The sequence below is a fragment of the Bactrocera dorsalis genome, chromosome 1 (genome assembly GCF_023373825.1).
Source record: "Bactrocera dorsalis isolate Fly_Bdor chromosome 1, ASM2337382v1, whole genome shotgun sequence".
Lineage (NCBI taxonomy): Eukaryota > Metazoa > Arthropoda > Insecta > Diptera > Tephritidae > Bactrocera > Bactrocera dorsalis.
The window spans coordinates 2,663,048-2,690,097 of NC_064303.1; the positions used below are offsets into that span (position 1 = coordinate 2,663,048).

The 27,050-nt window shown below is 37.9% G+C and overlaps 4 protein-coding genes across 13 annotated transcripts in view; 2 read left to right on the top strand and 2 right to left on the bottom strand.

The window, feature by feature from the left end:
• Window positions 1-661: 661 nt before the first annotated feature.
• LOC105232347 (uncharacterized) lies at window positions 662-5,359 on the bottom strand. Its single transcript, XM_011214001.4, has 7 exons — window positions 4,432-5,359; window positions 3,468-4,371; window positions 2,624-3,405; window positions 2,469-2,555; window positions 2,138-2,395; window positions 1,256-1,385; window positions 662-1,196 (listed from the first exon to the last, which is right to left on the bottom strand). The coding sequence occupies exons 1-7, from the start codon at window positions 4,957-4,959 to the stop codon at window positions 1,072-1,074; spliced, it is 2,814 nt and encodes a 937-aa protein (XP_011212303.2). The 5' UTR covers window positions 4,960-5,359; the 3' UTR covers window positions 662-1,071.
• Window positions 5,360-5,632: 273 nt separating this feature from the next.
• On the top strand, window positions 5,633-7,989 carry LOC105232348 (uncharacterized). Of its 8 annotated transcripts, none has more exons than XM_049446275.1 (6): window positions 5,633-5,705; window positions 5,767-5,829; window positions 5,895-5,997; window positions 6,064-6,444; window positions 6,502-6,630; window positions 6,834-7,989. In XM_049446275.1, exons 3-6 carry the CDS (start codon window positions 5,905-5,907, stop codon window positions 7,920-7,922), a joined length of 1,692 nt encoding a protein of 563 aa, XP_049302232.1. In that variant the 5' UTR covers window positions 5,633-5,705; window positions 5,767-5,829; window positions 5,895-5,904; the 3' UTR covers window positions 7,923-7,989. The 8 variants fall into 8 exon arrangements, with proteins under 8 accessions (XP_049302232.1, XP_049302236.1, XP_049302235.1 ...); XM_049446279.1 differs by having other exon boundaries at window positions 6,067-6,444; XM_049446277.1 differs by having other exon boundaries at window positions 5,636-5,708.
• On the bottom strand, window positions 7,944-13,631 carry LOC105232349 (uncharacterized). Of its 2 annotated transcripts, XM_011214005.4 has the most exons (13): window positions 13,166-13,631; window positions 12,927-13,047; window positions 12,740-12,874; window positions 12,493-12,680; window positions 12,297-12,431; window positions 11,822-11,943; window positions 11,597-11,759; window positions 11,381-11,520; window positions 10,690-10,784; window positions 10,511-10,615; window positions 9,765-10,446; window positions 9,114-9,309; window positions 7,944-8,684 (listed from the first exon to the last, which is right to left on the bottom strand). In XM_011214005.4, exons 1-13 carry the CDS (start codon window positions 13,305-13,307, stop codon window positions 8,044-8,046), a joined length of 2,865 nt encoding a protein of 954 aa, XP_011212307.2. In that variant the 5' UTR covers window positions 13,308-13,631; the 3' UTR covers window positions 7,944-8,043. The 2 variants fall into 2 exon arrangements, with proteins under 2 accessions (XP_011212307.2, XP_011212306.2); XM_011214004.4 differs by having other exon boundaries at window positions 7,944-9,309.
• A 5,652-nt stretch (window positions 13,632-19,283) lies between these two features.
• LOC105232472 (serine-rich adhesin for platelets) overlaps window positions 19,284-27,050 on the top strand; it is a 221,075-nt gene continuing 213,308 nt past the window's right edge. Inside the window, exon 1 of one of the 2 annotated variants that reach the window (XM_049458687.1) lies at window positions 19,284-19,914. The gene's annotated coding sequence lies outside the window, so the exon portion shown is untranslated. Of the gene's footprint in view, window positions 19,915-19,936; window positions 20,378-27,050 lie in introns of those variants that run through there. The other variant, XM_049458683.1, reaches the window with a different exon arrangement.

Here is a 27,050-nt window from a genome sequence, read left to right on the forward strand (position 1 = left end):
CTCCGACCAGAGCCAACCAATGCCTTGCAACGGATGATTGAGGAAAAAAAAGTAGTGAGAGCATGAGATAAATTGCATATGCGTATGTATTTGTTTTTTAAACGCACTAATCAGCACTATACGTACATACATATTGTTGTTATTTTTGTAATATCATTTAACAAACAGACATACATACATACATTTATGTTTTCCATTTTTTGCAATGAGTTCAATGTGTGTGTGTGTGGGTCAAAAGGAGCGCGCGCTGGCGCTCCACATAAGCGTATGTTAGACATACTCTACAATAACTTTAATACATAGGCATACTCGTATGTATATGTAAATGTATGAGATTATGCTGCAGATTATTCAATATTCGTTTAATGCTGGTGCAAATGGGTGTGCTGGGTTGAGTGTGTGTGTGTGGGTGTGTTTATGGGTATTTGTGTAATTACAACATTCTAAACACTATCGCCTAATTAATTATAATAGCTTTAATTTGCGTTAATATTATGTTGCTTTGCTATACATACAAACATTGAGTATATAAATATAATAATATGTATATTACTAAGTATATAAGTTATAGGAATAAATTAACATTACATGCAATGCCACAGAGCGTTTTTCGTTCTTGCTTTTGGTTAAACGCCGTCTCAACAAAACAAATTCTAAACAATTGCATTATCATATTTGCTATATTTACATACAAACAGTTAAACGGTTTATGCGTATAAGTTGCTTTATGTCATTGTAATATGTATTGGTAATTCTAAGTCTGCTTGGATTTACTTTGCTACGGTTTTCACCGAGAAGTCGATAGCAGTTGGCATATATATACATATATGTATATATACTATATGTACTTGTATATATGCTGTAAATTTTTTTGTTTTTGTTTTAGGTTTTAAGTAATAATATTGCATTCGTTCAAGCGCAGTGTGTGTTTGCGTGTGATTATGTATGATTATTTTGGCCTACGGCAGCGCGCATAATAATTCATATAAGTTTTTGTTGGTTTTGTATTTCAAATTAAATTTATGTAAAACAGCCATACAAATCGCAGTTCCTTATTGTAGCAAAAAAAATTTAAGTTTTTCTTGTAAGCCTTAGCACACCGGCAGGATAATACTGTGGTATCAGTATGTGTTCGGGCAGTGGGCGTCGCGGTGTACAACGCTGCTGCGCCTGGCGTATAATATTGGCGATTTTACCTGCAGCAAATGAGATTTTGTTAAAGAAAGGTTTATAGAAAAGTAAAAAAGGTGTTTACCCAAAACGTTCGCCTCGACAAAACGCTTGTCTAAGTGCTGCAGCACGCTGAGATTCTTCGTGCGCACCCACTGCTGCAGTATGTCGGCGACTTTGAGCGGCACAAATGCGGTTTCGTTGTCCTTCGTGTCCTTAAGGGGCAAAAAATATTTTTTGAATTTTAAAATATATGAAAAATAAGAAACAAACGTTATCAAGCTATAATACCCCTCACAAATAAAAAAGTTTTCAGTACAAGATTTTGATGTTGGGCATTCAATTTGTATGGCAGCTCTATGCTACAGTGGTTCGATTTGAACGATATTTTCGGAGATTGTGCCGTTTTCTTGGGCAAAAATGCATGTTAAATTTTGTTAGAATATCTGAACAAATAAAAAAGTTTTCCATACAAAAACTTGCTTCTGATAAGTCGGTTTGTGTAGCAGCTAAAAGCTATTGTGGTCCGAAATCGACGGTTCCCACATATGATCAACATCTTGGGAAGAAAAGGACGTGCGCGAAATTTGAAATCGATACATCAAAAACTGACGGACTAGAACCCATATATACAGACAGACGGATGGACGGTCAGAAGTGCATGACGAAATCGACTCAGTTGTTGTTGTAGCAGCAGAATTCTGCATAGTTGAGTCCTTTCTGACCGGATAAGAAAACCGGAGCCGTTCCGGTTACGTAGATCCGACTGTCGTGGGAACGGCTTATCGACTCAGCTCGTCGCGCTCATTGTTAAAATATATATTTTAAAGAGTCTCTGTAGTTTGCTTTTGAGTGTTACAAACTTTGCGGCAAATTAAGTATACTTTGTTCAGGGTATAAAAATATTTGTATGGAACCAAACTCCATTATTTAAAGGCTTAAAACCGATAAGGAATAGCGCTGTTACCTGCTGAAACTCCACCTCCACCTGCTGCCGCGTGGCCAGCTCAATCAGACGCTTCAGTTTTGGATGGTTGCCATGTTTCTTCGATTCGTGCAACAGCAGATGCTTTAGGTCCTTGAATTCCTTCAAGCTTTGTTGTTTGCCAAGCATTGTGGACATTTGCGTTGTTGTTTTTGTTGTTGTAGTCGTTGTAGCAGTATTCGAGACGTAAAAAAGATGCGATTTGATAATTTCCAAATTATATGGTACATGAAGTTTATCCTGGATAAGAAAAAAATTGTTAACAAAAATAATTAAAAAAATGTTTTCAATATTTTTTGAAATTTGCACTCACCAGTGCCTGCACTAGCAACTCCTCGCTTAAATTTAAAGTGGCAACTGTAACAGTTTCCTTTTCAGTCAGTAGTAAGTTTTTCAACAGCTGCGGAGTTTAAAAATGCATTATTATTACATACCACACACACACACATGCATTTGCTAAACACTCACAAGCTCGTTGTCGAAGCCGCTATCGCCCGCAGCCGCGCGTCTTTGCTGCGCCGACGCGTCCTCCTCACTTTTGCATTGCTGCAACACCTCAGCGTCGCAGGTGCGCGCACGCACACGAGTACGCACGCGCGGCTTAATTTTTAACTTCGGATCGCCAGCGCACGGTCCGCTATCATCACAACTAACACTGTCGCCCAGCCACCTGTCGTCCTTCATCATGCGTATATCACGAAAGGCCGAGCTAGCCCAGTCCACACACCTCGGCTGCAAGTAATCGCCGATCGCTGTGCCGAGCATGCACTCGTCGTGCGCGTCACGCAGTACCAATGGCGAGCCGCTGCGACAGCGCGCTGTGCCCGCCGACGAGCCGTGCGTAGCGCGCTTAAAAAGCGCGATGCTGCTGCTGCTGCGCTTGCGACAGCGTGTGCAATCATTCGTGTCGATGGCCTTGCCGATGGTGTTTGCGAGAAATTCCTTTTCCAAACAATCCAGACACGTGTCGTCGTTCACGCTCAGATCGTCGCAGTCGTTGGACGTCGCTGTCGTGGCTGTGTTACTGACTAGATGGGCTTCGGCGCGCATGCAGTTTTCAGTGCTCATGCCGACCTTGGGCGCGGAGCAGCGAAATTCGGCACAGCTGGCACTCCGCTCGTCAAAGCTTGTGCTATTACAAAGCGTGGTCAACGCATATGTTGAGCGCAGCGAATTGCGCGACTTCGATGAATTTTTGGAAGATGTGGACGAGGATGTAGAAAACGTAGAGAATCGCTTCGGTTTGGCGCCTATGTAAAAAAAATTATATAAGAACTGCTGAGCCATAAAAGTTAAAAACTTTTTAACACACCTGTCACTTTCGATGGACTGGACTTGCCCTCCTCCTTGACGTGCAGTAGATCACGTCCGAAATTCGAGAGTAGCGCATTGGGCAGCGAGTGGGCGGCATTAAGCACTTTGTTGGTTGGCACCGCATCCACTGTATCATCGGTCATGCCCAACGCAGAGGCGCGATCACTTTGCACATGCTCGTAGGCATCGCTGTCGCCATTCTCGCCCTTGATCTGATCTAAATGCATGGTGATTCGGGCAAAGTTCTTGCTGATCATTAGTTGGGATTGCAGCGTTTTAGCGGGTGGCGGTGGCAAACTATCATCGATTGGCGAACTGAAAAGAAGTCTTTGCGCAGCAGCAGCGCCATTACCGTAGTGTCCCAGCGTCGCTGAATGGCGTCCACTCAAATGGCAGGCATCACGTTGCATTAGAAAAGCGTCGGCGTGCCCAGGTGCCGTCTCTACAGAGCCATATTCCACTTCTGATAAAGGATCCGGTTCAAAATCCATTTCTAAAAAGTCCGTTTCGTCATCCGCCATGCAGGTATTTCCAGTACCATGCCCACGTCCAGAAATAGTATCCAGTGCGAGATCAAAATCGGCGCCATCTCCGCGATATGCGTAAACACAATCATCCGAGTTGAGGGAAATCTCTTCGGCATCAACATCCACATCGTCTACATCATCATCGCCTTCTAACAGCAATAAATCATCACCATAGTAATTATCACTCGCGTAGCTCAGATTTTCGGTGGAGTTGTTAAGCGAAGCGCTGCGCGATACTGCGCCAGCTGCAGCTGCAGCGGCTGAAAATACATCAAAACTGCAAGCATGGAAATCGCTGGGCGTAGCGGCTGCGGCTGCCATTGCATCCTGTGGTGATGTAGGTGTGTCTATCGTGATGCCAGCCCCGCCATTTAGCTGCAATGTTTATAATAATTTAATGAACAAAACAAATTTATATAAAATTCAATTGTCAACCTTTAACTCTGTACCGCCGTTAATTTTTTCAACGGCACCTGCCAAGCTCATGCTATCGGACATGCCAAAACCCGTGCGTGCAACCCCAACTGTTTTGCTTTCACAACTGTCAACTTCGCCCCCACCACCACCACCACCAGCAGTTATTTGGCCGATGCCGGTACATGACGCATCTGTTGTCACATTTGCCAACGTTACGGTTGCAATATTCACTGTGGCCGTCATCGCTGTCGTTGTTGTTATGCCGACATTGCACTTGCTTTGCACATCCGTTGAATTATTATTGTTGTTATTGTTTATATGTTGTTGTCCGCAAGACAACCAGCTGGTGCTGCTACCGCTAACACCGCCACCACCGAGACAATTGCATTCGTCCTGCACCGCTGTAAAAGGCTTGGTTGCCACAAAGCCAGCGCCTACATGCGCCGATTTGTTACAGCGACCACCACTTAAGTTTTCTGTGTCAGAATTATTTTTGAATAGAGTACCATTACTACCGCTGGTGTTACGCCCTTGCAAATTTTCCATCGCCACCGTTGAGTACGTTAGCTAAGCTAATGTTGTGTTGTGTTAGTAAATCAGATAAAAAATTGTCCTTCACACAACTTGGCAATGGACGCACAATTCCTTATAGAAAACTACTTCTGCTATATTCGTTCTTTTTTTTTTGCTATTTCTGTTTACACCGTCTGTTTAAAGTCTCTACGCCGTGGTTTTTCTGTGGCCGTTGCTGCGTATTTAACTTTTTCGATTTATTCATTACCACTTAGCCACAATCGATGAAAGTTTAGTTGTTTCGTACTGGTTTTAACTTTACAACATTTTCTTTGTTTTTGTGTAGTATTCTTTTATTGCGAGAAACGAAAAAATTTTCCTATGCATAGAAGTCGAAAACAGCAACAACTTTGACAGAATGTTTTGCGACTCGTTTGCTTCGTCCTATTCTTGTTCCCTTACAATGTTGTCATACCACAATATATGTTGAGCAGGGATTATTTTCGGCCATTATTTAGAATAGAAAATAGGTGCAGTGATATATAAAATAAATTGAATAAAACTTACTGAAATGTGTAATAATAGAAAAACTAGCTTAGAAGATTTTTGTTGTATTTATTCGCTGCGTTTAAACTTAATTAATTAATAAAAGAAAAATTCTGTATGTTATGCTCTGATATTGTGAATATGGTAACACTTTGATTATTTGTTTTTCAAATTGACCGCCGACGAACAATGTTAACAAGTGATAATAGCAAGTGATGAAAAAACATATTTTGGTAGTAAATATAATTTATAATATTTGTAATTGATTATTCGCTCAATTTTAGCTATTTTCAGATTCAAAGCTAAATACACAAATTTAGTTTTTCCAGTACTGCTTGCATTCGCCAGTTATTACATGTAAATTTTATCATTACTTGTGATAACAAAATCTTATTTGTGTTGCTTATTTGTTTTTGTTATAGCTTTACGCGAATGTCTTCCTACTCTTTTCGTGGCGCAGTCAAGAAATGGATTCCCCGTGATGAGGATCAAACGGCGGCTCACACCACAACAGATTCTCAACAGGTGCGTTAAGTGAAATCAAAAACAATGACCTTGGAAAACCTAACCGCAATTATTTTTCTCACCCAGCAGCTACAACTTCGTAAGTCTGCACAACAGTTGTATTCCGATCCTACCAATGATAAATGGACTCTAAAACAACTTATGCGTCTTCTACGCCTCTATGGCGCGCATCAATGTCTTTGGGACACGCGTCATCCTGACAATCGGAATCGTAAATTTCGTAAAGCAGCGCTTATTGATATTACAGCGGCTATGGGAGAAGGTAGTACTTGTGCGCAGGTCTTGCAAAAGATCAATGTCTTACGTGCCACTTATAGATACGAGAAACGGCGCATCAAACAGCGCATACGCAGAGGCATAGGCGCAAAAACGAAACTCAAGTGGTTCGCATTAGCCGATTCCTTTCTGAGAAATGTGCCTAAGTCCGAGATAAACAAAAAGAAAGAGGTACATATGTATGTGTGTTGCTACGATTATTATTTAAATATACACATTTTCGTTAAGGATGCTGATAGTGACTCAGATTTGGAAGATGCTGTAGTGTTTACTATTGAGCCGGAAGTGTTGACTTCACTGTCAGATGATGAGAATTTTCAAAACGATGATTATTACAATAAAGATGATTTTGACCAGGTAATTATTATCGTAATTCTAGTTTTGTGCAGATGCATTCATGACGCACCAAAAAAAATTAGTTCTGATAGTACTGCATCTTGGCCTTTTCCATTTATTCCTTTCACGTTTGTCCTTTAAACACAATTTCATTTCGTAGCCACTGTCCATTTTTTGAAATTTAAAAAAATAGTGCAGTTAACATAAACTCATTCTTTGTTCAGGATAGCACATGTTTCCCAACTGTTAGCTCACCTGAGGACGTCGGTACACCAAAGCCTATAACTAAACAAATATCTACAAGTGTCAAACGGAAATGGACTACTCATGAGTCCTTGCAATTTATTTTTCTGTTACGCTCCTATCCTCTGCTTTGGCAGTTGGACATAAACGACCCCGTAGTAATAGAGCAACAGGCTACACAGCAAGAAAAAGCGCTCGAAGAGATTTCCCATACAATGCAATTGCCAAAGCAACGCTTGCGCACACGCTTAGAAACTTTTATGGCTACCTACCGTCGGGAGATGGAAGCTATTAAACTGGATAGCCAACACAAACCGCGTTTTGCTTGGTGGCCCATGGTACAAGAGTACTTGGAGACGCCGCAGTTGCCAAATATTAGTATCAACGAAAACTTGGAGGAGGCTAACAAGCGGAAGCTTAATGAAATACCACCATTAGAGCCTTTGACACTTGTTGATAACACTGATCAACCAAACGACTCCTTATATTTAAGTGCGCCGTCATCTCCCGCCGTGTCCCAAATTTTTTCACCAGCTTCGCCAGCAAACAATGAGGATAGCAGTTGTAACAACGACACTTACACCGCGGAGCAACAAAATTTTAGCAATCCACCGTTGAAACTCATTTGGAATGGCCTCGAGGACGACTTGCTCGAAGGAAAATGGTCGCTTAAACACTCAGTGAAGTTTTTACGTCTCTATGGTGCACACCGCTGCCTGTGGGATCTCAATGACCCTGACTACCGCTCGCGTGAAATGCGCGCGGCTGCTATCGAGGATATTGCCGCGGCTATGGGTTATGGCTTGGACGCTGATTATGTGGCAAAAAAAATAAAAATCTTTCGCATTACATACATGCAGCATCGGAAGCGCATGCTTGAGGCCATTAAGCAGAATAGAGCGCCGGACGTGCAGCTGCGTTGGTTCCCCTTGGCCGATAGCTTCTTGCGTCCACACATCGGCTTGCGCTCGATCAAAGAGCAAGAGCGCGAAATGCCACAATTCGATTTTCAATATGTTTATGCGAATCTAAATTTAATTGACCCCAGTCTGCTGGCGGATCTCAAGTGAAGCTTCAGCTGGGGAATAACTGAAATAAAACCTATTGTCTTTTAAGTAAAGTCTTGTATATTTTCAACGATTTTTCTTTCCTTTGCATAAAAATATATATTTTGAAGAACATTAGTCGCCACTAAGCCACGTCTTCATTGCCCTCCTCTGTGCCCTTCAATTCCACAACCGATGCGAGTGGCCTTAATCTTTTATCTTTGAATTGTTGCCCCCGTTTTGCTATGCAAACTTTTCCCGCCTTTCTGATACGCTCTATGTCCTGCTTGGTGCCATAGATTTTCGACGGCTTCCCACAACCACAAGGGCAAACAACGATGCCCACCTTACCGGGTGGCAATTTGATCTTTGGTATCGCACCACTAGTTGTGGGCCCATCAACTAATGTCTCGTTCGTGCTCCGCTGTGCTATTAGAGTTGGTTCTTTGTGATGTATGTTTGCGCTTCTCTCACTCGGCTGGCTACGGCCACGTTGTTCCAGTGTTTTTGATATGCTGCGAGGACCACGAAAGCACTGTAGCATTGTGCTGATGTCACTGCCTCCAGGACCGGGATAACGAAATGCCTCGTTCTTCCACACATTCCTCGGTTCTTTACGCTTATCGGGCTTACGCTCAAGTGAACGGGCTTGCTGTAGCTTAGCCGGCATATCCGGATATGATTCGAAGGTGAAGTTGTCTTTCATATCGCGCTGTCCATGACTGGGTTGCTGCTGTTGCTGCCGCTGTAGGTGGCGTGGCAACATGTCACGCCGACTCAAACGTTCTGTAAATTGTTGAACAAAAGGATCGTCTACACCAAATCTTCTGTAGTCCACAAAATATGGTGCATTTTCGGGTGGATGTTTTAGTGCCAAACTCGTGCCTCTCGTGGGCGTTCGTTCGTTACTTCTCGCGCGTGTGGTATGCGGTGTCCCAGCGTACGGCGAAACATGTCGACTTGTGTATGGTGTAACGCGACGGCTGGAGTGTGGTGAGTTCGAGCGGGAGGTATATGGCGTATCTGGATGGCTGGAATATGGTGTTGTAGCGCGGGTGGAGTATGGTGTGGCGGCGTGACTGGAGTAGGGTGTATCCAAGCGATCGGAGTAGGGTGAATTGGGTCGCGTGGAGTGTGGTGTACCGGCGCGTGTGGAATATGGTGTATTGTTGCGTGTAGAATATGATGTGTTGCTACGTGTGGAATGTCTTGTACCTGGCCGACTAGAGCTTCGTGTTCGCGAAGATCCTCTACCGCGATGGCTATGATGTGATTTGCTTGGCTTTAAGCGACTTCTTGATTCTCTATTTGACAAGGCAGATCTTCTAATCATTTCCTCTAAACACAATATGAGTGCCAGCAGCAATAGCAACAAGCAAATCGCAACGAATGCACCAAACCAGTATAGATTCTGTTGGAGAAAAGAGTTGTGAGAATACAGTGGAGATAGAAACTGAAATTAGTAGTACAAAGAAAGCGTTTAATATAAAATAATTATTAGTCTAGTCTATATTTCTTAAAAACTAGTAGTTTAGTTAAGTACTAAATGCAAGGCCGTAGAAAGAAAATCGGGGTCCGCAGAGAATATCGGATGCCGGTCCAACAATTTATTGGTACCAAATACATTATAAATGGTTACAGAGCACCGGGTCCCTCTGAAAACTCCGCCCCGGGGAGGATTCTTCCAAGATCTTACCCGCTCTCTCTCGTTAACAGAGTAGACCTAATCTCTAATAAATCGATTTCGTACCAGCTTCAATCAACGCCTTAAGGTAGGCAACATTATCGAAAGTAAATATCGATAAAATTCATAAACGATTAATTCAGTGTCTTTCTGGGTGTAATTGTCAAATTCTCCTAACTTACCATTGATGGCACCAGGCACTCACAAGCCGGCGTCTTTAGTGACTTGTAGAGCTGCGCTACGGATTTACATGTCGGAAGTTTTGGGCCCGCTGAATGAGATATGATCCTTCTCAGTGGCTCTTTGCCCGCATTAAAGATCGCACGCAAATTTTTAGTTAATTCCGTTATGCCGTCAAAATCTCCTGTGTCATCCCTATTGGCTTTCAATTGTGTGGGTAGGTCTTGTAACAATGCCTCGACGCGCCATGTGGTTCTATATAATTTATCCATTTCGCTGGCCACTTGTCCGTGCAGCGACACTGCCATAGTGTTGCCAATGGCATGTGTACAATTGAGCTCTTGCAGAGCTTTAACTTTACTCAGCCGATTGGCGTGCCAAATTAAAGCGAATGGTTCTATGTTTTTCGGCGCATACACGGCGACTTTCAACATTTCCACATATATGTCCTGTATTACAGTTTTGTTGATGCGAAACCGCTCAAATTTCTCGGCGGCACTCGGTTTGGTAGTTGGGGCGCGTTTCACACGCCGCGGCAGAGTTTCAATCGCCTTCAAAGCTGCTTCGATTTCACTCGTGCTAGTGTCGTAGATGCTTTTGGCCTTCGTGTGACTGTAATTTTCGAATATTGCAGAGTTGATTATGCAATCGTCAATAATGTCGGCTCTGCCAGCATCGAGAGCACTGCAAAGGAAATATTTTCTCGATAAATATTAAATTTCAGTAATCATTGTGTCCAACATATTACCGCTTTCCATCGCATATGCCATCCTTTGCCACCATTCCATGCAGAAAGTAGTACATTATCGTCAGCACAAATACCAGGTAGAATATAAATATAAAAGCTGCAGTGCTTTCGCGTAGAATATCAAGAAAATTAAAAATATAAATTAGAAACAAAAGATAATTTCACCCACATTGACTTACGTCAGCGGCAAAATGCCTGCAATCCATTTACATTTGCGGCAATACAGTGAGCCAAGGTACCAAAGTGGCATGAATATAAGTGCGAGGAAAACTATCTGAAAGGAATGCTGTATGAATATGCGGTTCGAAAGCCGTGATTTTTTCTGATAGCAGTGTTAAGTGAATCAGTTAAGTAAGCTAAAAAAGGCCTGCTTCCTGCCTCTTCTCAAGGGCATTATAATCCTATCTATTCTTCACAATCTTCGGAGTCTTCGGACCCAATAAGGCATTCTTTAAAGGCTGCAGTAGACCAAGTTTAAGGTTCTTTTCCCTTACGTCAACTTTTTTGAAAAAAACCTTGTAATATATCTAAACTTCAAACGCTTCCTCGCTGCACGAAACTAAAAGCAATTGTCCTACTGCGAAGTTCAATGCATTAGTAAATTGTCCGCGAGACGCTTTCCATCAGTTAACAATCTTTTTAACGAATTTTTGTTTTGTCGTAACATACAATCCCCAAAGGTCTTATCTGCATAGTCAGAAGGATATCTTTATTATACTTCATGTATGTAAATATTCCTGGGTTTTAGGTTTCAAACATTGAACATATCACATACGAAAAATAATCGATAAAACTTCGATAATAAAAAATCAGTCCAGGTCTTCGAGAGCGTATCAACTTTATGAAAAATAAGAATCGTATAATACTTACCAACATCATTAATATGCTTACAACATATCCGAAGGTTATCAGAGTATCCGAAAACTCGATATATCCAGCGCCGCTCGAGACTTCAAGCAGGTTTTCTTTAAGTTCATAGATTTTATTTGCTCTCTGCTGCAAACTAGTGCCTAAAATGACGGTTTTAGGTAACTAATTAAGTTAGTTCTCGAAAGCATTACACAATTTTGGTTTTGGTTTTCGTACCAAGTGCCTCCAATTTAGTTTCAATATTTTGCAAATTTTTATCGATGGTATTTGCGAATTCCAGACTTCTATCGTTATTTTTGACATGTTCCGTTAGCATCTCGTCAGATAGAGTTTCAAGTTCTCGATAATAGTTGTAGAATGCGCGATTTTGTTGCATAACCTGGCGGACCAAATTTGGAGCAAATTAATTTATGTCTTTAAAAGGCTATCTTTAGATTTTACCTTGTATACGACATTTGCGAAGTCCTCTCTCACTCTACGTACCGCTTGCAAAGCCTTCCGACTCTCCATGGTATTCACAAGCTTCGCAAATCTCGTCGCGTTTGTGTCATAGTAGCGCCAAGCTGGAAATTTAGAACACTTTTTTGGTAAAATACTTTTAAGGTTTCGAGTACTCAGCAGATAATTAAAATATCTAATAGGAAGTGTCAAAATATTCAAAAGTTTGTGAGGACTGAAATGCAAAGCGGTGTTGAAAATAATTAAGGTAATATTTCTTAGTTTCTGAAGAGCTTTTATGGTGACTCCGGAAAACTATTTTCATCAGTAGACTGTCCTTAGAAAATCTTAAGAATTCTCTCAAGTCAAAATCAAAGCCGTATGTGGGTTGGTAAGCTATGTAGTAATATGTTGACTTTATACCGAATTGCGAGAAAAAGCTTGTAAGCTCTCTTTTTTTTATAATGAGGTTACTTACAGTCCAAGAAATGCAGCATATAGGCATTACAATGCGCGAACGTCTCCAATAATTCATTAACATCACTTTTGTAGTTCACAAGATCCAAATTGTCTACGCTTCGTAAGCTTTCGCCTAAATATGGTTGAGCTTTTCCTGCAAACAAAATTTTATTAAACTTGCAAGGAAAGCTTTTAAATGAAAACTAGTCAAATACTTTCAATGGCTCTGTGAAATTTGGCCGAGATTTGATTGACGTTCTCCAAAGGGCGTGCAAAATTGACATTTTCCAGTTTGCTTATGATTTCATTGATGCTTTCGTCGGCAAGCTTCAGACGCCAAGCGCGATCTTCCTTCGTTTTGCGGATATTTTTATTAGCGGTGAGCATTATAGCAATAGAAAAGCTTAAATGTCAAAGAAAAATTAGTGAGTGAGTCCCCTTGAAAAATATAAAGTGACTCACAGTAAGAACACGCAAGTTATCAGGGCCAAAATGTAGCACATGCAAAACCACATGCTCAACTCTTTACTGATTTCATTGTCCAAGTAGCGATAGAGCGGCGTGCCCACTCGCCAACGGTATATGACATATGCAATGCTTTAAATTAGTCTAAAGTAGTTAAATTAGCTAAAAAGTTAATGCCACTTACCCGCATACAGTTACCAAAATCCCTAAAATGAGCAGATAAATCAAGAGTGGGTACTCTGAAAACAGTGGCAGGAATTCACCATTGCGAAAGCGTTCACCAAAACCCACGCTAGTTGCGTAACCTTTAAGAAAGTTAACTTTTTAATGAGATCTATGTATTTTTAAGTCAGTTTTAGTGTTTGTTTAGTGCTGCCAAGGTCTACTTTTACGCGCTCAAGCTTATGCTATAAAGGCACCTACCATCTGGCAACTCATCTGCTGCGGATAAGCCAACAAAAGCCTCGCCGATGCTATACATCCATCCTGGTGAGCAGCTGCTTTGCTTCTTTCCGCGCGCTAAGTTTAGCTCAAAGCTCCTGTCCGGCTTATCGTTTGCCCACATGACTTGAAGGTTTAAGATTTACGATATATGTACTTATTTCACCTTTTTTTATTTATTATTTTCTCTAAGTGTTTCCATAAAAATACATTTTAGTCCGTTTCATCTAACGACACTTTCAAAAACTTCACAGGAATTTATATTCAAATATTTTTTTTATTTTCCGTTAAAATAAGTGCACTATATAATTTTTATACTACGTTCACACACAACAATAGCTAATACAAGCACAATATATTTGATTTAAAAGCTTAATATTTATTTAAAAATTATTAACGCTGAAAGATTTCGTTTGAAAAGTTTTACATTCGATTTGGCATTGAAAAATGGAAAGCAAAATTTCAAAAATGTTTGAAATATCTATTTTTCTAATATTTTGGGATTTTGTAATGTGAAATAAGGTGTTCATGATTGGAAAATTGTAAGCGTTTTTTATAGTTGTGTTGAGTTGGTAAATAATTTCGTATTTTAACATAAATAAAAATTTGCGCAAACTATTTTTAAACAAATGATTTGAATTAATTTGGATTATAATTTTTTGTTTATAAAAGATCGCAAAGATCAAGTGAAACACTCACTCAATATATACTCGTGTCTTTAATTTAGTGAGAGTGAGTGTTAAATGTTCCACTTGTTCAGTACAGCATTAACTCAAATTTTTTGCTACATATTGAGTACTTATGTATTTGAGTTCATACTATACTGAACCTGTAAAACATATGATATTTTTTACAATTAAATAAAAATGGGATTCTTTCATTAGATACTATTTATATTTGGCTATACGTGTAGTATAATTATATTCGTGCGGTTTGTCAAGAGATGGCATATTGTGATAATTATTTGATTATTCCAATATACCGATCATGGAAAGAAAGCTTTCCTTGTGTTTCTTTCGTATATGTTACTCATTTTGGGCGTTTTGGCGGGGAGTTCTTCATTACTTTAGGTTAGGTTAGGTTGTACCACTGGTCTTTAGTAATCTGAGATAGAGGTACAGTTTAATTTGATCTGAAGTATTCGTCATACAGAACCTCAACGCTTTTCGCGAACTTTAAGAACGGCTGGATATGTAAATATATTTCATCTAGTCCCTTGAACTGCGAATCTCCTAGATACCTGGTCGAGTTCTAGATAAAGCCGGGCATAATCTGAGGAGCTATTTTAGCGTCTCTCTCATACCTATTTCTCTGCATTTTCTACATGTGTTAAAATTTATTTACGACTTGCAAGGGATGCGAGTGCGAAGTTTGTGTATTTTGCTTCGGCTCCCTCAGCCATGATTTTGACGATCCTGCATGGCCCTTAGGCATTCCAACTTATCCTGTTCCGTCTGTTAGCCCTTTCGGAAATTTCATTGGGCACCGGCTTGCATATTTCATGAGCTGGGTCGGTAATCAAGCGAAAGGCACTCTTGGTAATCTCATTAGATATTTCGTTTTCCGGAACACCCTTGTGGCCTGGAACCCAGTACATATGTATTTTTACAGCCGTTTTCGGGCTATGTAACACCTTCATTGCTTTAATACGAAGAAAACCTTCGCCGAAAGTCATCGTGTTTAGGTGGAAGTTTATGTTTAAGGCGAAGAAAGTCCGGACGACGAAAATGAGCAACTGTAAACATTACTCTTTTAAGACGCTTGCCAAACACAAGAAGAGGTCACAAATCATTTGGGAGTCCACTCAAGCTACCATTTCAGAACATTTAAAAACAGCCGGATACATTCAAAAGCAACAAATTGGGTGCCATGCGAATAGAAGCCAGGATACGCTGAAAGACGAAGTTGTATGTCAAAAGAGCTGCTTGAGCACTACAAAAAGAAATCGTTTTTGCATCGGATTGTGATTGATTTAGAAAGGTGATGAAAAATTTATTCATTACGACACAAATAATCAGGTGAGACCTGACCAACCATCTGAATATCCATAACGCCTTGGTAATGATCTGTATCTAGTGAGATCAGCAGAGCGTGCCATATTACGCGCTTCAAAAGTCCAGTGAAATCACTAATCACTAATGGACTGCTACTGACAACAACTCATAAATTGAAGCGAGCGATTGCCGAAAAATTTGTGACTAGGCATGAGGCAATCATCTACTATCATGACAATCATGACAAAGCTTGGCCTCATGATGCAAGACCTTTTGTTCCGGTCGATACAAAACACCCTGGAGTACGTTTTATAGTACATCCTAACAAGGTGATTAACTTGATTCGGCGTAGTTTTTTTTTGGAACCCTTATATTGTCAGAAAGATGAGAAAATGTTAAATTTATAATAATAAAAAAATTCTACCATAAAACCGAGTTTTAATAATAATTATTATAAATCTTTTGAGATTTTTCCTTGACAACCAAAAAACGAAATATTTAGAAGAAAGATATGAATTACATATTCTTTCTGATGATAAGAAAAAAATCGAAGATGCTAGGTGAAGGAGCCACCCTAAACAGATACTTAGCAAATATTTAATTAATCTCTTCTTGGCTATCTCGGCCATTCATTACCAATTACCGTGGCTTATTACACCTATAATCAAGTGTAACCAATTGCAATATCCACAAGATCGTCTACCTAATTATCACAAAAGAATTCTTTGATTTCGATTGTATCGTTGTTGCTGTAGCATGTAGAAAACAAATGACCGGAAAGTCTTATTGTGAAATCAACGGCACACATACACACACACACACTAGCATAAAAACGCTCCGGTATCTTTGGTAGTATCATTTTTAAACACCTTCTGGCGATGTTCCTTGCGGCGACAGCGTTTCTTGTTACCACTGACTGCACCAATGAGCCAGTGATATATGGCATTTGAGGAGGTCGACAAGGGAGCGTACTTATGTACAGGTATACTTACTATTCATGCATAAATTTTATTGTAAGAAGTGTACGTTAGTTGCAGTAAAAAGCATGGAAAAAGCAGTTCAGAAGTGATTTCCTACCACATACTTCTTCACTGGTTCAGAACTAGTATTATATGAGTGTACTTTGTGGGTACAGCAGTTCATAGACTTCTGGTTGTAGAACGGCTTGTACACTTTTTGCAAGCAATCCCACTTTCTAGTGCAGAATCTGATAGTTCTAGGGTCTCCTAACCATAAAAATTTCGTTGAATAAATTTTCATAACTCACAAGTGCAGTTCCATTTGTGGAGTTTGGAAAGTTGTACTTGATTATCTTACATTTAATCACGATAGCTTGTCGAGGTTCAAATGAGATTTCGAAAGGCTCAGTTAGCCAATTTAAAAGCCAAAGTAATCTTTGTCCGACATAAGGCTGATCCCTGCTAACATCAGACAATCTAATTTACTGCTGGGATTTTCACATTGATCGCTTGAGGATCTGACTGCACACCGCGCTGTCTGTGTTCGTCTTACAGCGCTATCCAGTTGTCTTGCCTTTTCGAGTTTCCACCGGTGTTCCCTTACGGGTTTCAACTTACAATACACTTAAGCTGCTGCTTAACTTGTCTGCCTTTTTTACACAAATTCTTTATTTTTTATTATGACCGTTGCTTCTGTATTGTCTTCGTGACCTTACCGCTTCGCTCTGACTTCTTGCTCATAAATACTTTGCTTATTGCATTTGGTTATCACCTGTTTTGTTTTGTTCTCGAAATTGCTGTCTGTTGTTGTTGGTTGGCTGCCCATATCTTCCTCGAACAGCTTACAACGTGTCGTCCATAAATTCAACTGTTGCAATTCATCTCTCTCATTGTATATATATGTATATATATATAAGAGATATGGTATACTCTTCGCTTGACCACTTTTTTGGTTTGTTTTGTTTGCTTGTTTTGCTCTTGGGTTCATGCGGTCGGTCTGTGGATATTTTTGTTTTTCGTTCTTCGCCTTCCTTGTTTCATTCTGTAATTTGTTATGGAGATCTACTTTTGGTTTTGCGGTCAGAAAAAATCTATTAAAATTCTTACACGTTACGCATTTTAGGTTTTATGTTTCCTCTATTCGAGACAAAGGCTATTCTTCGATGTCTTTTTCGTATATAACTGCTGGTAGTGGTGAGGTAAAAGCAAGGTTCTAATGGTTTGCTTGAGGTTCATTGAATTATCTTGAAATATGTTACTGTTAAGTAAATTCAACTGACAACTGGCAACTGCAAAGCCGATGATCTAACTAGTGGTTCACATCGGAATGAAACCGAGTTGGATCTCCATTGCGTTCTAGCATTGGACTAATAAACACCCCTTTCTTACTGGACACTGTCCAGTGAATGACTGTCATGCGGTAGTGCTAAAATTCTTGCGGGATGCTAGTTGTTAAATTTGTATGGATTCATACTCCATATTCTGCTCCATTGTCCAGCCTTACCTTCGGCGAACCAGAAGTCATATCCAAAACTGACCTTGGCCAGCTCAACGAATTTGTGATCGGCTCAAAGCGCTTTGTCGATTTGTAAAGGTTTTATGATCCTTTATCTAAGAGTTTTAAGCTGTCCAAGTGAGATCCCTGTTAATATTGACCTCTTAACCTAACCTATTCTTGTTCCCTAAATATACCTCAAAATTTTATTCCTCTGACTAGAGCGCAATATTCATACGAAATCTCTCAACCTGCCTTTAGATCTTAGTAACATCTGAGGCGATCCCTGGTAGTGAACGAGGGCAATACTAATTATCTCCCGCCATCAAACAAACAGTCGTCGCACTCGCGACTGGGCTCCCACATTACTGTTGACAGTCATAACTTCGAAATCGTATATCATTTTGTCTAACTTGGAACTACTATTATATAAACCATAATGTTAGAAGCGATTGGTGAGATCTCAGGAGACAATGACATCTTAATGCACGATTTTTATACTAAGTGGTTGGTGAGATCTTAGAAGGAAATTAAATCTCTACGGACGATTCTCCTTAGAAGATCTTAGTAGGCAATGAAATTTCCACGGTCGTTTCTCAATAACGGTTTTTGAAATGTCTGGATATAGCTTGAGAATGTGTGCTTGCCAGCTCATTGTTCGAACTGTCCATTCCTATAGGTAAAAGCAGAGTTGCTAATTATCGTATCCTTCAATATTGATTATAAGACTGAACCGTTGTACAGCTATGAGGTATTTTCTATCTCAATTAAGTTTAATATATTCAAAATTTGTTTGATGAACTTCAATTTCATACAGCTTCATAGTCCATTAAGTTATGCTCTCAGCTTCTTATTTGCCATTATATTAATTCTTCCATTACGCTAACGAAGTCTTTGCCGTGTCATTGCCTTTGGCTAAGACTGGGCCAAACTCAAGCGAATTACCGACTGCTTCTTTGATTCTAACGATTTATCATTTTTTTGCTTTTTTCTTCTCACACCAACATCTACACACACACATATGTATGTATGTAGCTACCAAAAAGTCAATGTCATCGATTTCTCGTACCTCGTGAGCCACGATGGCTATTAGTGTGGCACGTACCGACTGCAAGAATTATGCTTAAGAATCAGGAATATCCAATGTGTGGCGCACTTAAACACGACCGCTTTTCGTCTAAGCCAACCAACCAGTTTCTTGGCGTGTCACAAAGCCCCACACGACCACAAAACCAAAGCTGCGCTTGAGGCCGAACGAACATGTTTGAGCGCAAACACGAACGAACACAGTTGCGAATGCAAAGGTGTGCGCGGAGCCACAGGTAAAGCCAGTCAGACAGCAGCCAACTCGTCACAACTGAGCATATTATGACATACGGGGGACCCGCGCGGGAAGTGCAAGGTAACAATGTTGCGGTGTGTTGGTGTTTGTGTATTGTCTTATGCTCGTCTTTCTTTGCAGCCAACAAGCGGGCAACGCGCCTAGACTTGTTGAAGCCGGTCTTTTCGGGCGGCCCGTAGCAGCTGAAGCAAGGTAAGTCTCGTGTTAAGAAAGTGCGCCGCGTCGCGCCGCGCCGGGAGAGTGTTTCAGCGTACGATCGATCTTACCAATGCAGTGCTCAGCGGTTCGAGCGTTTACTCGGAATTCAGTTACTTTTTAACGTTGAACTTAAGCGCAACTTGATTTTCGGAACACGTAGCCGCGTAGCCGCGAAGTTAATTTTGTATTTAGATCTAATAGAATGCGCGAGCGCGGGTACGAGAGTGCCATGCAGCACGAAGCAAACACATACATAGTGCATATAGTACATAAATCTTGAAAGCGACGTGTTCGAGGCAGAAAAATGCTTAAACAGATCCGTGTGCTGACGCTTAAGCATAAAAGTAATTGTTTAAGAAGTGAGAAATCCAATAAGAAAATATTGAATAAGTGAAGAATAGTGTTTCAAAGCTCAAAAGCAAAGATAAATCGTTAAAAAAATGTAAATAAAAAACTAAAAAATGTGCAAAATATATCAATAAGTGTGAATATTATAATAATTATTTTGTATAACAACTAAACTAAGTTTGTGCTAAGCTTATTTTTTATATACACAACACTTCCATATGTCAAATTAACAGTTATTGCCATTATTTCGTGTGCTAAATCGCTTGTGTAGTCTTCCTCAACTGGCTCAGTCACTAAATTTGGCCGTCTGTGCAAGCAATTGCGTCTCAAAACCGCTGGCTGGCATTTACGAATATCTGCAAGAAATGAAAAAGGTGCTAATTACACATTTCGAGGTGTGTGCAAACGCAAATTCGTCAGCAATGCTTTATATAAATAAGTGAAAGGCCTCAAATAATTTGCAGTTACAACAAATAAAATTTCAAAATAACAGTACTAATTCAACATTTTCCATTCATAACTTAAATTTTCAAAACTTCACATAATATTAAACAATAAGAGTATTTCACTAACCGTCTCAACTAAACATAAGTAACTAAATTTCAACTTTAACTAAAACACCTGCACTGCGAAAATCTGAAAAAATCTCAAAAAGCGAGTTCTAAACATCACATCAACTTCAGCAACAGCACTTGGCATTGAAATAAAACTCTAACCCTTCATATTCCATCAAAAAACACTTCTATCATTTTGGAAGCATTTTTATGTGGATTTACGAAACGGATATCCCAAATGAGATTTCATACTAGCGACTAACGGATATTTTTTACGTTATCTTCAAGCGATAATGTCAAATAAGTAAGTAGAAGTTGTGATTACTATGGTATTATACATTTTTATTATTATTTTTTTATTGTTTTTTTACTTAAGAACTTGTTTTTTTATGGCATTAATTTATGTCAACACACTTTAAATTTTTTTAAATTTCTTTTATTCGTTTTTTTTTTGTTTTATTGGTTTCTTAAATTTCGTTTTTTTTTGGGGTTATTTTTTATTAATTTTTTTTTTAACTTAAATATTTGTTTTTTTTTATATTTTAATTTTTTTAGTGTTGTTTTCTTTAATACATATAATTATATTTCAAAAATATATATAAAATATTTAAAAGCCGTCCACCACTGTCATTTCGGCAGTCCCTCGGAAAAAAAGTGTCTCGGCGTGGACAGCGGAACGTGTCTTAATTAACACTTAAAAAATAGTACACATTTTGGTGTTAACTTCTAGACGCTTTTATACCCTAAACAGGATATATTGAGTGTGCCATGAAGTTTTTATATACAGAAGGAAACGTCGGAGACCCTATAAAGTATATATATAAATGATCAGCATCAACTCAGCTCGATTTAACCGTGTTCGTCTGTATGCCCGTCCGTTCATTTGTATACACGAACTAGTCCCTCAGTGTTTGAGATATCGATCTAAACATCATACATCGTTTCACCCCAAAAAACTGCTTATTTGTAGGAACGACCAATATCGGAACACTTTAGCTTTTAGCTGTCATAGAAACTGAACAATCGAAGTGAAGTCCTTGTACCGAAAAGTCGTTTGTTTGGCAAGGAATTTTCACAAAACTTTATATAAACTATTATTGAAGACATCGCTCTAATCTCCAAAAATATTGTTCAGATCGAACGACTATAGCATATAGCTGTCATATAAACTGACTCCTCAAACTCAAGTCCTCGTATGAAAAACTTTTATATTTGACGAGATATCTTAACAAAATTCAGCATGAATGGTTATCCAAAGCAAAAGTATGATCCCCAAAGAAATTCTTCCGATCGGACAACTATAACATATATGTAGCTACCATACAAGCTGAACGATCGGAATGAAGTGCTTATATGGAAAACTTTTTTATTGCTTGACATATCTGAAATTTGACATGGGATTTTTTCCGATTGAATCACTATAGCTGCCATATAAACCGTATGATCAGAATCAAATCAAATATCTGGTATTATATTTTCGATGCAGCCAAACTTAGCGTTTTTGCTTGTTTTATTCTTACTATACTTCTACTTTATTTATTTTCTATATTTTCTAAATATTTTTTTTTTTTTAATTTTTGATTTTATTTAAGTTTTTTATATTTTCTACATATTTTTTTAATATAAATATTTTTCATTTACAGTCTTCATTAATAATTATTATTTTTTCATATATTTTTTTATTATTCTGCCAAAAAATAAATGTCCGTCTTAATTAAGTTGCCAAACAATGCCCCCAGCTTATAGCCAAACACAAAAATATGCACACACATACAACCATAAATACATAAACATATTCAGTGACTTTGCAAAACTAGTTTTGCAGCTGATTAATGTTCCTTCAAAACCTACCAACATACACACAAACTTGGTTGGACCTTAACAATGAACAATTGTAGCTGAGCTATCTTTCGGTGTGACACAAAATGACTCAGTTTTCGAACCCATTAAATTTGCTAATTCACACAATGAGATTTTTCAAATTGCACAGAAAATTGAAAGTAATTTCATAGTTACTTTGTAGAAAATTGCCTTACAATTGCAGAAGCATGCATACAACACACCTCTATAAAGGTATATATACATACATATGTACATATATTTCTACTTATTATATTTTTGTACTAAGTACGCTGTGTTTGGCAGTAATTTGCAAGATTATTGCGTTAGGTGTCAGAAACTTTCGATTTTTATGTGGGTGTTGGGTTTTTGAAGTCACTTACAGTAAACAAAAATTATTTTTCTTACCATTAAATGAGTTTATGGTTCCATCCGGGTGATGTATTCACATATCTAATGTATGTATAATAGATATTATGTTCGAAATTCGAAGTTCGAAGAACAAAATACTTACTTTTCCACAAAAGATGAAAATTTATTTTCCAAAAAAATTTTAAATTCCATTACTTATTGTTAGGCTTTAAGAAAAATCAGATACAATAAATAAAATAATTATGAAAAAAAAAAAAATTCCGTCAGTCAGACAACGGACTGTAACGCCACGTGTGTTTCGAACCAAAATTCGTAAAATTAATTCACACAGCATTTCTTAAGAGTCAAAATTTTTTTAGTTCTTTGGCCATTAGCCATAATCATCCACTGTATAAATAAATTATTTTGGCTTTGGAATTTACATATAATATAATTTTATGCAGAAAAATCTTCCCCACCGGAGCTCCTCCTGGAGTTTCACAAAAGACACGTTTTATTTGACTTGCAAGTGGATATAACCCATTATTGGGTTAGCAGTTCCTGAAATTTCTTTCGCTAGTAGACAGCCGAGTTATGGATATTAGTCTTACTTTTGATGACATTTTCTGGAATAAATTCTAAATAGGAGGTTCATTTTGCGAAATTGTGTTAAAGTTTTGTAAAAATCTAAAAACGTGCCAATCATTTTCAAGATGCGCTGACTCCAGACAAAAAACCAAGAAAGAAGGAGCTTGAAGAGAGTTTACATTAACTTAAGCTACACTGTGAGGAACCCAGCTCGTGAAAATAAATATTTCTGTAACTGCGCACTCATTTCTATTTTTAAAGCATATTCCATTTTACGATCATTTCGAAACATAGAGCTCAACTAATAAGCAACAACATGAAAAGTCACTTTTTATTGACATTTATTGATTTCCACTTTCCAGAAATGGGCATTTAAAGGGTCTCGTTCCACGCAAACGAGTAATATTGCTATGAATAAATCATTTAATATTCAGAAAATTAGCTATAAATATGATTTTCTAAAATGGCAATGCGACAGGAATCAAGCGCTAATGAATACACAACTACAACAAAAACCAAAAACAAAAAAATACTATTATTCTTTTTTAATAAAAACATGGCGAAAACCACTTTGTAGGCAAATGTTTATACATTTTCAAATATATAACACACACTCACACTAAAACATATTATATATCGCGCGATGTCACCTTTTGCGCTCTCTTTACACAGATGTTTTGTCTCGATTTGGTATAATTTATTTTGGCCGCTTATGGCACTTGGCATTTGCAACGCAATTAACGTAAAATGCCAAAAATATTTCCATACTTTTTTGTTGCTGTGTTACGTTTTTCTTTAATTTTATTTTTTTCGTTTTTATGGAAAAGAGGCCGTTTGTTTATAAACAAATGCAAGATTTTGTGGGAGTGTTTTACTTCAGATATCAGTATCAGCTTTTTCCTCGGCTTCATTTGAGTCGTGCTTGAAAGTGTGTCAGCTGGTGCTGTGTGTATGTTAATGTGGGTGTGTGTGTGATTTGCTGACAAAAAATATTCAAATGTGGGAGCGCCTCTGCAATCTTTAAATGTGGAAGGAGCAGTCACACTTGAATTAATTTAAATGTGAATCTCAAGAAATTTGTGGGTAAAATTTGTTATCGTACAATAATTATTATACGATTAGTGTTAATTGAGTGATTTGGTTTGCGAAAGCAAAAAATACAATATATGAAAACAATCTGTTAGGCGGAAATAAAAATTAATAAAACAGTTTAAGTTTAATACAATAAAAATAAATGACATTGTATAAAAAATAATCATTTAAATCAGATAAAATAAATATTAAAAAATAAACTAAAAAAGTTATAAATTATATAAAAAAGAAATATAATATTTTACAAAAAATAATAAAAAAATGTATTTAAAAATAAAAAAATATTTTTAGAGTATTTATAGATAAATTAGCTAATTAGCAGCTAATTCCTTAAACTTAGCTGCAAACCTAGTCGAATTTGAAGCAACTCTAACAATTTTGCGTACTGATTGTTCAGATAGTGCTTTTTTCTTTTAAAGTGTTTTCCATATGCCTCTGGATCCTTTAAATATACATATGTATATATCAACGCTTCTGCAGCTACGTTTTGTCAGTTTGGCAATGTTTCAATTAGATAGTCCTTGGGAATGAAGGAAGCCTACTTTTTCACGTTCAAATAAGCTCGGAATAGTAGCTTTTCCCATTTATACTTTAAATATGGCTCGAAACAATTATTTGTTTATTTTTATTACATCCTCAATAGAAATAACTGCACTTGTTTACGCAAGACAAAGAAATGTAAAGTGCGTCTATTTCAATGACACTCCGAAAACGCTCGTGATTGCCATATACATTTCTGGAATCTTCGAATGTACAGTTATTTTTTCGCAACCAAATATGAGCAAATATTTTACGGACAAGATTCGAACTTCGAGAAAAAAACATTTTGGACAGGCATGATTATAAATATAAAAATTTATTTATACAAGTAAAAACGTTAGTGCGTCTGACCTAAGGACAGCAGTAATTTAAATTATAAAATAAAAAATAAAAAAAATTCAAAAAATCAAAACATAATATTCCTCATATGCCACATTAAAAAATATATAAATTGCAATATTTTATGATATTTTCCAATATTTTTTATACAAAATAATAAAAAAAAATTAAAATAATTTTTTGATAAATTTTTCTATATTGTGTATTATCTTAAATAATAAAAAAATTTAAAAATAAAAATAACAAAAATATATATAACTGAAACTTTTTTCCGTAAAATAAATTATTTTAAGTTTTTTTTGACTGTTTAAAAATAAATTTGTTTGGAGTTGAAAAAAAAAAATAATAAATATAACATTCAAAATATTCAAAAAATAATATATAAAGATAAAGATAATATTTAAGAATAATATATCATAAAATATTTTATATTTATTAAATAAAATCCAACATTTGGGAATATTGTCTGTATAAAGCCAAGTAACAGCTTGGAATTCTACATATCCACATTACCCTTTACAATATTCTTTCCAAATACATGAACGCATCTATGCACACTTGCCTGCGTGTTTGCATGTATGCGCGCAATGCAGTTTTTTACACGTTCACTGTGGCATGCAACAATTTCTAGGATGACTGCATTCTCGTTCTGTCGCTGCTGCAATCGTTGCCAACGCTATTCCGCGTAGTTATTATGTTGCACGCGAAGAACAACAAGCACGCGCATAGCTGTAAAAGCCATGAGCGTTTATGTTGCTAATAACAATTAGACAGGCGCCAATGAGTTGGCGAAGCTGCCACATGCACGCATTTGTTTTTGCTACAAAATTTGTATCAGAAAAATATTAATGCATTTCATAAAAATACAACCACAAAACTATTATATTTTTCTTTAAAAACACAATTTTGTAACTACAGCTGGCAACGCCATGTCTCTGTATGCAACGTTAGCCGCTATATGCACCGCCTGCATTGCATGTTGCATGCGTCTAGGCCACGTTGCACACAATTTGCTGCCACATGCAATTTTCTTGTTGTTGTTGTTGTTGCTGCCACATACAACAATTTGTGTTCTGCCGAGTGCAGTTAAGAATTTACTTCATGCGTAACACAGCCGGCCCGACCGCATAGTTGGCTAGTTAGCTGGCTTATGCCACATAAGAAACCGGCAATTTAGAACGAGAGAGAGAGAGAACAGAAAGCAGCGCCGCGATGGTAGGTGGCAGTCGCGTCAGCGCTCATGTGGTGTGCTGTAAGATGTGCGGCGGAGCTGTCATTAAGTAGTGTTCACGTGAGGATAATGACATTTCGGTGGCTGCGTGCAAAAAAATAAGGGAAACATGTGAGCGGCAACGCAAAAATAATTAGCAAAACGGGTTGGTGGACGCTGGTTGGTTGGCTGAGTTTGCGTGCCAGAAGATCGTGGCGATCGACAACCTGTTCCAGGAACCCGTTTTTGTGGCGACTCGACTTGTGCGCACATATTTGCAACGTGTGTGAGAATGTGACCGGGTTTATGCAGCAGTGTCCTCAAGGCCTATACATATTTGCGGTGCGTTCCGTTTTTTCATTTTTTATTGCGTTATGCGTTTAGTACGCAACAAAAAAGTTGCAACAAATTTGATACTTCCTTTGTCTTTCGCATACATATGTGTATATATTTATCTTGTGTAACGTTGAAGCAATCCTCAATACATGATGTATTTGACAGCTTGCTGGCGCCACCGAACGGAAATTGATTTTTTAATAAGTCACTTTATCTCTCTGGGAACTTAGAAATTTTTTTAAATCACTCCCAGTGAACTGAATATTTTTTTCTTTTGTCTCAACTGTTGTCAAATCCACTTTTTATCTCCCAATAACTGTCATACTTCACTTTAGCCTAGTTAAAATATGTCTGTATTTATTTGCTTTGTTCTCTTCACTTATCTATTTCGAATTTCCAACTGTTTTTTACAGCTATTAATTATTTGATTACTAATTTAGTCATAAACCAACGCTGCTTTGCACACGGTTTACATTGCGCTTTAGTTCCATTCTCAGCTTTATTGCGGCCAATGTTGGGAACTTCGCGGTCTCTCATTCCTCGGCAGCTCATTGACATTCAGCATACAATTGAACTTTACACATATACATATGTACTTTTATTATGCACTTTGTAGAGATAGGCAACATAAAAAAATATTTAAATCAAATCCGAATTTGCATACAAAAAGCGGGAAGAATTT

Coding starts and splice junctions, on each gene's coding strand:
- LOC105232347 (XM_011214001.4), bottom strand. CDS start 4,959: ATGGAAAATTTGCAAGGGCGTAACACCAGCGGTAGTAATGGTACTCTA. Junction 3,406..3,467: donor CAGTCCATCGAAAGTGACAG/GTGTGTTAAAAA, acceptor TTTTTTACATAG/GCGCCAAACCGAAGCGATTC. Junction 2,556..2,623: donor GCGGCTTCGACAACGAGCTT/GTGAGTGTTTAG, acceptor TAAACTCCGCAG/CTGTTGAAAAACTTACTACT.
- LOC105232348 (XM_049446275.1), top strand. CDS start 5,905: ATGTCTTCCTACTCTTTTCGTGGCGCAGTCAAGAAATGGATTCCCCGT. Junction 5,998..6,063: donor CCACAACAGATTCTCAACAG/GTGCGTTAAGTG, acceptor TTTCTCACCCAG/CAGCTACAACTTCGTAAGTC. Junction 6,445..6,501: donor AGATAAACAAAAAGAAAGAG/GTACATATGTAT, acceptor ATTTTCGTTAAG/GATGCTGATAGTGACTCAGA.
- LOC105232349 (XM_011214004.4), bottom strand. CDS start 13,307: ATGTGGGCAAACGATAAGCCGGACAGGAGCTTTGAGCTAAACTTAGCG. Junction 10,785..11,380: donor TAAGCATATTAATGATGTTG/GTAAGTATTATA, acceptor CATTCCTTTCAG/ATAGTTTTCCTCGCACTTAT. Junction 9,310..9,764: donor AGTGCCTGGTGCCATCAATG/GTAAGTTAGGAG, acceptor TTTCTCCAACAG/AATCTATACTGGTTTGGTGC.